The sequence below is a fragment of the Gopherus evgoodei genome, chromosome 1 (genome assembly GCF_007399415.2).
Source record: "Gopherus evgoodei ecotype Sinaloan lineage chromosome 1, rGopEvg1_v1.p, whole genome shotgun sequence".
NCBI lineage: Eukaryota > Metazoa > Chordata > Testudines > Testudinidae > Gopherus > Gopherus evgoodei.
Window position 1 is genome coordinate 752,368 of NC_044322.1, and position 10,162 is coordinate 762,529.

General features: G+C 44.0%; 1 protein-coding gene across 1 annotated transcript; it reads left to right on the forward strand.

Annotated features, from left to right (window-relative positions):
* The first annotated feature begins 1,461 nt into the window (after positions 1 to 1,461).
* On the forward strand, positions 1,462 to 2,658 carry LOC115645509 (olfactory receptor 52R1-like). The gene has a single exon (XM_030550264.1). The coding sequence runs from the start codon at positions 1,462 to 1,464 to the stop codon at positions 2,407 to 2,409; it is 948 nt and encodes a 315-aa protein (XP_030406124.1). The 3' UTR covers positions 2,410 to 2,658.
* The last annotated feature ends 7,504 nt before the right edge of the window (positions 2,659 to 10,162 follow it).

Sequence of the window (10,162 nt, forward strand, 5' to 3'; positions counted from 1 at the left end):
CGATAGCCTGTCTCAGAAACCCCTTTTATATCAGCTGCATCCTTTATGGACACTGGGTAACCAAAACGCAACGTGTGTGCAGAGTAGGTTATTGTCCATCCCATTCCTTATGTATCCCAAGATTGTCTTTGTTTTGGCCACTGTTGCAAAGGAGCATGTGTTTCCATGGAACTGCTCGAAATGACACTGCGATCTTTTCCCTGAGGTCTATTCTTGTTGGGGTGTTTCCCCCAGCACATGTCTTGCCAAAGGTTTGCATTTTGACTACACTCTGATTCTGAGCTACTGGGTGAATGTGGAACTCCCTACAGCATGCACTTTCTAGCCTGGCTTTCGTTGCAGTAACGAACAATAATGCTGTCATAAACAGACAGTCCAGAGTTAATTCCTCTTTTACCTGTAAATGGTTAAGAAGTTCACTTAGCCTAGCTGATACCTGGCCAGAGGAACCAATGGGGGGACAAGATGTTTTCAAAGAGGGAGGAGGGAAATCAGTCTTTGTCTGTTCAGAAAAGTTTGTGCCGGAATAGAGGATCCAGGAATCAGCCATCAAACATTTCTTAAAAGTCGTACTTGTTTAAAAAAGGACTGTATTAAATAATGTTTATTTTCTTTTGTGACTTCATTTTGCATAGAGGGGGAATCAAATTGGGCTTCTTTGTTAACTAAGGTTTTGCCCACAGGGACATCCTTTGTGTTTTAAATCCGTTGTCTGTGAGAGTAGCTTGCATGCTAATCTCACAGATGTTTTTTTCTCACCCTTCTTCTTTAACTAAAAGTCTTCTTTTAAGAAACTGAATGATTTTTCCTTGTTTTAAGATCCAAGGGTTTTTTGGATCTGGGCTCACCAGGAATTGGTGGGAGGTGAATCAGTCTCAGTCCTGCCACGAAAAGGGGGATAAGGACTGGGGAAATATTTCACAGGTAAGACAGAGTTTCCAAATGATTCTCCCATAAATGTTTGTTTAAACTATTTGATGGTGGCAGCTGCTAGATCTAAACTGTTAAGTAAGCTTAGGGGTTATCTCATGCAGGTCCCCACATCTGTACCCTAAAGTTCAGAGTGGGGGGTGACACCTTGGCAAATGTATAACCAGTATCCTCACTCATTTTATTCCTGCGGATACCTATTAATGTTTCCCACATCACAACACATTATTGACACATGGAGCAGCATAAAATATGGAATTGGCATTAGAAGGGTCATTTGTTCATAATTCATTTTTCTGAATAATTAAAATGTCATTTTTCTGTGTGTGAAGAGTGACCAATCAGCTTCACCCACGAGAATGGCCTCCATTAGTACATGCAGTGTCTCATATTAATATTGTCTCTCCACCCAGGCATTTGTATTGTGACCATCACCCTACAGCCTGGGCACATACAGAAAGTCAGGAGAACATACGGTACATGCAGGAGAGACCGTTCTGCCTCAGAGTTGGACACCTTCTCCCCTACTCCATGTCAGATTCCAACACAACCGATTTCACCAACCCCTCCACCTTCATCCTGCTGGGCATTCCTGGCCTGGAGGCGGCCCACGTCTGGATCTCCATCCCCTTCTGCACCATGTACGTCATAGCCATCTTGGGGAACTTCACCATCCTGTTCATTGTGAAGATGGAGGTGAGCCTCCATGGCCCCATGTACTATTTCCTCTGCTTGCTGGCTGTCACCGACCTGATCATGTCTACGTCCATCCTGCCCAAAATGCTGAGCATCTTCTGGTTCAGTGCCAGGGAGATCAGTTTCAGTGCCTGCCTCACCCAGCTGTATGTCTTTCACTCCTTCTCAGTGATAGAGTCAGGAATCTTCGTGGCCATGGCTTTCGATCGCTATGTGGCCATTTGTAATCCCCTGAGACATGCAACCACACTGACAAACCGTGTGGTGGCTAAGATCAGCCTGGCCGTGGTGCTGCGTGGCAGCATGCTCGTATTACCCTACCCCTTCCTGTTGAGGCAGTGGCCATATTGCAGAACCAACATCATCCCTCAGCCATACTGTGGCCACATGGTCGTATTGAAGCTGGCCTGTGCCGACATCCGCATCAGCAGTTACTATGGCCTCTTTGTACTATTCTGTGTGATGGGTCTAGATGTCATTTTTATTATTTTGTCCTATACTCAGATCCTCAGGGCCATCTTCTCCCTCCCCACAAAGGATGCTCGTCTCAAGACTTTGGGGACCTGCAGCTCCCACCTATTTTCCATCTTAGTCTTTTACATCCCAGATCTATTCTTCTCTCTCTTTTACCGGTTTTACCAGAATGTGCCCCTGCATTTCCACATTCTCGTAGTCAATGTGTACTACATGATGCCCTCCATGCTGAACCCCATCATCTACGGGGTGAGGACCAAACAGATCTGGGGGAGGGTGCTTCGGCTCTTTACTCATAAAGGGACATAAAGTTTTATCCTGACTCTCTGACTGAGTCTGTGCAGAGATGGCTGGTGACAGGTGCTGTGCCCTCTTCCCTGAATCACTTACTGGGCAATCAGAGAGACATTAAACCCTTTCCTGACCTTACTGTGTACTGTCAGCTTTGGAATCAGTCTGGGTACAATTCATTAACACATAGGGTTTCCACCTTTCAGTATTTGGTAACTGAACTCTTGAGTCTCCTGCACCCTCTCTTACTATTCCCTCAAGGCTCTGCCCCTTGCCCCACCTATTCCCCCAAAGTTCTGCTCACTTAAGAACATAAGAACAGCTACACGGGTTCAGACCAAAGGTCCATCCAGCCCAGTATCCTGTCTTCCAACAGTATCCAATGCCAGGTGCCCCAGAGGGAGTGAACCTAACACGTAATGATCAAGTGATCTCTCTCCTGCCATCCATCTCCATCATCTGACAAACAGAGGCTAGGGACACCTTTCCTTACGCATCCTGGCTAATAGACATTAATGGACTTAACCACCAGGAATTTATCCAGTTCTCTTTTAAATTCTGTTCTAGTTCTATCCTTCACAGTATCCTCAGGCAAGGAGTTCCACAGATTGACTGTGCGCTGTGTGAAATACTTCCTTTTGTTTGTTTTAAACCTGCTGCCCATTAATTTCATTTGGTGACCCCTAGTTCATATATTATGGGAACAAGTAAATAACTTTTTCTTATTCAGTTTCTCCACATCACTCATGATTTTATATACCTCTTTTCTTTAATCCTCTGAACATTTTCTAATGCCAGTATATCTTTTTTGAGATGAGAAGAACACAGTATTCATAATTTGAGCGTACCATGGATTTATATAAGGGCAATAAGATATTCTCCGTATTATTATCTATCCCTTTTTTAATATTTGGAGTTATTTTTTCCAACGTGCATTACTTTACACATCGGAAAAAACTTCTCCGTTTCCCTTCCTCCATCACTCACTGGATCAGCTCTGACTCCTCCCCCCCCAACTGGGCTCACTCTGCCGTAGGGCTGGGAAGGAGCTTGCAGTGAGTGCAGTGGAGACCCAGCTCTGGGGCCCACAGGCCACTCAGCAGCAGAGAGGGAAGCCAGGAAGCCCCACACAAATAGCTGAGGCTTGGGAGCAGAGCTGTGAGGCAGGCAGGTAAGGCTGTGCACCGGACAGCTTGTGAGCCCTGACCCTCGCCTACCAATTCCTGAGGGCAGAGACCTTTGTCTGCCTTATTTCCTTAGCTTTCAGCTCCTCTTTGTCCCTCCCTTCTGGGGGCCTGTATCAGACAGGATTCCTACAATGGGTGTGGGCCGGGAGCTCTTTGTTATCCAAACTTTGGTGCACAAATGAGTCTTTAAAATGTATTGTTCTAAATAATCAATGCAGTGCAGACTGCCTGAGTCCATTTCAGATGATAGCTAAAGTTTGCCACTTTTGCCCTCTTTTTCGTTTGTTAAGGATAGAGAAGTGTTGCAGCCGCATAAGCAATGTAGTTGTCTAAACAATATCTTCTGTGTGAAGTAATGGTACCTCTCCTCTCCCTTCTTTTCCCCAGCTACTTACATGTGTTCAGGGTCATGATTCCTTCCTCCCTCCTCCCCCCCCCCATAAATTGCTGATTAAGGAAAGTTGTGCTTACAATTGTTGTAAAGAAACATGTGTTTGACGCTATAAACAGTAAACATGGGCAGGTATAATAATATGCGTGATATGGCTATTGCTATTCATTATATGGGGGTTGATATCACTAAAGAAGGGTTTGAGGCTGTTTTACAAATGTGTGTATTTACATAATATCTTAGATAAAAGAGAGTCAGGTGATTAACCTGGGGTTTACTCAACAGTTGGGTCGAGGTGAACAAGTACTGCAATAAATGGGTCCGTTCTCTCAATCCGCCTCTGGGTCCTCCTGTTCCTTCTTTCCATCTCTAACGTGATCATTGTATGTGAAGTTATAAAGATTTGCTATGTACGTGAAAAGTGCAAACTCAGGCATTTAGGGATTAATAACAAGAATTTTTGTTTTACGCTGGGGACTCATCAGCTGGAATGAACAGAGAAGGAAAAGGAACTCTGAGTATTGGCTGATCACAGGATGACTATGAGCTGCCAATGTGATGTGGTCATAAAAAATACTAATGCGGTCTTCGAATGCATCAGGCGAGGTATTTCCAGTAGAGGTAAGGAGGCATTAGTACCGTTACACAAGGCACTGGTGAGACTTCATAGACTCATAGACTCATAGACTCTAGGACTGGAAGGGACCTCGAGAGGTCATCGAGTCCAGTCCCCTGCCCTCATGGCAGGACCAAATACTGCCTAGACCATCCCTGATAGACATTTATCTAACCTACTCTTAAATATCTCCAGCGATGGAGATTCCACAACTTCCCTAGGCAATCTGTTCCAGTGTTTAACTACCCTGACAGTTAGGAACTTTTTCCTAATGTCCATCCTAAATCTCCCTTGCTGAAGTTTAAGCCCATTGCTTCTTGTTCTATCATCGGAGGCCAAGGTGAACAAGTTCTCTCCCTCCTCCTGATGACACCCTTTTAGATACCTGAAAACTGCTATCATGTCCCCTCTCAGTCTTCTCTTTTCCAAACTAAAAAAACCCAATTCCTTCAGCCTTCCTTCATAGGTCATGTTCTCAAGACCTTTAATCATTCTTGTTGCTCTTCTCTGGACCCTCTCCAATTTCTCCACATCTTTCTTGAAATGCGGGTGCCCAGAACTGGACACAATACTCCAGTTGAGGCCTAACCAGTGCAGAGTAAAGCGGAAGAATGACTTCTCGTGTCTTGTTTACAACACACCTGTTAATGCATCCCAGAATCATGTTTGCTTTTTTTGCAACAGTATCACACTTTTGACTCATATTAAGCTTGTGGTCCACTATGACCCCTAGATCTCTTTCTGCCATACTCCTTCCTAGACAGTCTCTTCCCATTCTGTATGTGTGAAACTGATTGTTCCTTCCTAAGTGGAGCACTTTGCATTTATCTTTATTGAACTTCATCCTGTTTACCTCAGACCATTTCTCCAACTTGTCCAGATCATTTTGAATTTTGACCCTGTCCTCCAAAGCAGTTGCAATCCCTCCCAGTTTGGTATCGTCCGCAAACTTAATAAGCGTACTTTCTATGCCAACATCTAAATCGTTGATGAAGATATTGAACAGAACCGGTCCCAAAACAGACCCCTGCGGAACCCCACTTGTTATACCTTTCCAGCAGGATTGGGAGCCATTAACAACTACTCTCTGAGTACGGTTATCCAGCCAGTTATGCACCCACCTTATAGTAGCCCCATCTAAATTGTACTTTCCTACCTTATCTATAAGAATATCATGCGAGACTGTATCAAATGCCTTACTAAAGTCTAGGTATATCACATCCACCGCTTCTCCCTTATCCACAAGGCTCGTTATCCTATCAAAGAACGCTATCAGATTAGTTTGACACGATTTGTTCTTTACAAATCCATGCTGGCTATTCCCTATCACCTTACCACCTTCCAAGTGTTTGCAGATGATTTCTTTGATTACCTGCTCCATTATCTTCCCTGGCACAGAAGTTAAACTAACTGCTCTGTAGTTTCCTGGGTTGTTTTTATTTCCCTTTTTATAGATGGGCACTATATTTGCCCCCTTCCAGTCTTCTGGAATCTCCCCCGTCTCCCATGATTTCCCAAAGATAATAGCTAGTGGCTCAGATACCTCTTCCATTAACTCCTTGAGTATTCTAGGATGCATTTCATCAGGCCCTGGTGACTTGCAGGCATCTAACTTTTCTAAGTGATTTTTTACTTGCTCTTTCCTTATTTTCTCTTCTAAACCTACCCTCTTCCCGTAAGCATTCACTATACTAGACATTCCTTCAGACTTCTCAGTGAAGACCGAAACAAAGAAGTCATTAAGCATCTCTGCCATTTCCAATTCTCCTGTTACTGTTACCCCCTCCTCATTGAGCAGTGGGCCTACCCTGTCCTTAGTCTTCCTCTTGCTTCTAATGTATTGATAAAAAGTCTTCTTGTTTCCCTTTATTCCCATAGCTAGTTTGAGTTCATTTTGTGCCTTTGCTTGTCTAATCTTGCCTCTGCATTCCTGTGTTATTTGCCTATATTCATCCTTCGTGATCTGACCTAGTTTCCATTTTTTATATGACGCCTTTTTATTTTGTAGGTCACGCAAGATCTCAAGGGTAAGCCAAGGTGGTCTTTTGCCACATTTTCTATCTTTCCTAACCATCGGAATAACTTGCTTTTGGGCCCTTAATAGCGTCCCTTTGAAAAACTGCCAACTTTCCTCAGTTGTTTTTCCCCTCAGTCTTAATTCCCATGGGACCTTGCCTATCAGCTCTCTGAGCTTACCAAAATCTGCCTTCCTGAAATCCATTATCTCTATTCTGCTGTACTCCCTTCTACCTTTCCTTAGAATTGCAAATTCTATGATTTCATGATCACTTTCACCCAAGCTTCCTTCTACTTTCAAATTCTCAACAAGTTCCTCCCTATTGGTTAAAATCAAGTCTAGAACAGCTTCCCCCCAGTAGCTTTTTCAACTTTCTGAAATAAAAAGTTGTCTGCAATGCAGTCCAGGAACTTATTGGATAGTCTTATCCCCGCGGTGTTATTTTCCCAACATATATCTGGATAGTTGAAGTCCCCCATCACCACCAAATCTTGGGCTTTGGATGATTTTGATAGTTGTTTGAAAAAAGCCTCATCCACCTCTTCCGCCTGATTAGGTGGCCTGTAGTAGACTCCCAGCACGACATCACCTGTGTTTTTCACCCCTTTTAGCCTAACCCAGAGACTCTCCACCTTTCCGTCTCCTATGTCCATCTCCACCTCAGTCCAAGTGTGTACATTTTTAATATATAAGGCAACACCTCCTCCCTTTTTCCCCTGTCTATCCTTCCTGAGCAAACTATACCCATCCGCACCAACATTCCAGTCATGTGTATTATCCCACCAAGTTTCAGTAATGCCAATAAAGTCATAGTTGTATTTATTTATTAGCACTTCCAGTTCTTCCTGCTTATTACCCATACTTCTTGCATTTGTATAAAGGCATCTAAGATACTGGTTTGATCTTACCTCCCAGCTTTGCCCTGACCCTCCTTCCTCTCTGCCATTATAGCCCGTGCTCCCTCCTGTTTCCAACCCATCTCCCAGGTCTTGTTCCCCACTTACCTGTGGGCTTTGCTCACCTATCCCCGTCGAACCTAGTTTAAAGCCCTCCTTACTAGGTTAGCCAGTCATCTGGAATATTGTGTGTAGTTCTGGTCTCCCATGTCTAAGAAGGATGAATTCAAAGTGGAACAGGTACAGAGAAGCGCAGCTAGGATGATCCGAGAAATGGAAAACCTGTCATATGGAAGGAGACTCAAAAAGCTTGGCTTGTTCAGCCTAACCAAAAGAAGGCTGAAGGCAGATATGATTGCTCTTCATAAATACATCGGTACCAATGTGGACACAAGAACAAATGGGTATAAACTGACCATCTGGAAATTTAGACTTGAAATTAGATGAAGGTTTCTAATCATCAGAGAAGTGAAGCTCTGGAACAGCCTTCCCAGGGGAGTAGTGGGGGCAAAAGACATATCTAGCTTCAAGACTAAACTTGATGAGTTTATGGAAGGCATGGTATGATGGGATAGCCTAATTTTTGGCAATTAATTGATCTTTGACTATTAGCGATAAATATGCCCAATGGCTTGTGATGGGATGTTAGATGGGGCGGGATCTGAGTTACTACAGATAATTCTTTCCTGGGTGTTGGCTGGTGAGTCTTGCCCACATGCTCAGGGTTTAGCTGATCACCATATTTGGGGTCACGAAGGAATTTTCCTCCAGGGCAGACTGGGGGGTTCTCACCTTCCTCTGCAGTGTGGGACATGGGTCACTTGCTGGAAGATTCTCTGCACCTTTAAGTCTTTAACCCATGATTTGAGGACTTCAGTGGCTCAGACATAGGTTAGGGATTTCTTACAGGAGTGGGTGGGTGAGATTCTGTAGCCTGCACTGTGCAGGAGGTCAGACTAGACGATCATAATGGTTCCTTCTGACCTTAAAGTCTATGATTCTATGTGTTACTGAAAGATGCTGTGAAGCTGAAAGCACACTCAGCTCGCTTTTGGGGCACAACAATGAAGAGGCTACGCAGTGATAGTGACCCTTCAGAAAAGACACTGGACTCAGTGTTCATCCAGAATTTGAGTTATGGCTGCTATGACTCTGGGGCATGCACGATCCTGTGACCTGACCACAGGAAATGAACTCCATTTTGGTATCTGTATTTTTCCACAAACTGGGCTGGGAACTTAGCTTGGAACAAAGGGTACCCACCATGTGAAAGACGATAAAAATGGGGAGTGCCATCATCACTTGTCTTCACTCCCCTCACAAGAGAAAACCTGGCCAGACAGGAGAAACAAGGATTAAACTGGTGGAAGTGGTGGTCTCAGGCTAAAGGGATTTCTGGGCTGTTAATGGGAGCTTGGTGAACTGCTTCTATCATCAGTGAGGGTGAGATATTGCTAATTCAAATCCTATCTGTCTAGTATATGAGGCTCTGTTAGCTTTTTTGGTTTTTTGCTAAGTAATATGCTTTGATCTGTTTGCTGTCACTTATAATAACTTAAAATCAATCTTTCTGTCATTAATAAACTTGTTTTATCATTTATCCTAACCTGACTTTTGAGTGAAGTATCTGGGGAAATCTCAGCTTGAGAAACACAGGCTATTGCATATCTTCCCCACATCGAGGGGAGAGGGAAACTAACTATATTAATGACCTTGAACAGTACTGATCTCCGTGCAGTGCAAGATAGTATAATTCTGGGTTTCTACTGCAGCAGGGGTGCAAGGCTGGGGAGATGGGAAATCGTCTGGTGCTCCACTGTAAAACGATAAATGGCTTAGGTAAAGCATTCAGGTGACTTGCTTGGGTGTGTGATGCCACCTCTGTGGGGTTGGGTGACAGCAGTCCCTAGGGAGAGTGGCTGTGTAACATCAGGAGAGCAGCATGAGAAAGGTCAACCCAGCTGAAGTGTTAGGAGACACATCGGTTCCAATGTCTCCCAGACTTACCCCGCGTGACAACCTGTTACAACCATTTCTATCTAGTAAAGGCCTATACCATGCTCAGGATTTCCTTTCTTTCTAATATACTTAAAAATCATCTTCTTTTCCTTAACCTGCTAGCCATGGATTTGTCTCTGGTGTCTTTTGCTGCCCATATCCATTTTCCATACTTCATAACTTCTCATTTCTATCTATTGTTATCCTCTTCCCCTGCTTTAGAGGCACTGATGGATCATCTCCTCCTGTTAATTGATGGATGGCAGACACTCATACTCAGCCTTCTGGATCTCTTTGCATTGTTTGAACCTGTTGGCAATGAGATACTGCTGTCTCACTTAGCAGGCAGCCAGAGTCCAGACGAATGCTCTAAATTGGTCTGAATCCTTCTTGACAGAATGTACCCAAGTAGCGGTGGAGTCCCACAGGATCAATTCTCTCTCTGGGGCTTTTCAACATCGCCATGCAGCTTCTATGGGAACTGGTCATACAACATGGACCCTGACAACAATAATATTCAGGTAACACTGAGCTCCTCTGATCCTTCATGTACGACAACACTGCTATCACTAAAACCATTCGTTTCTTGGACAAAATAGCTGTCTGAAACTAAAGCCAAGCAAGACAGAGGTGAGGATAAGTCCTTCAATGGCTGTTAGCCAGGAT

Excerpts from the sequence above, each read along its gene's own strand:
- LOC115645509 (XM_030550264.1), top strand. The coding sequence starts at position 1,462 with ATGTCAGATTCCAACACAACCGATTTCACCAACCCCTCCACCTTCATC.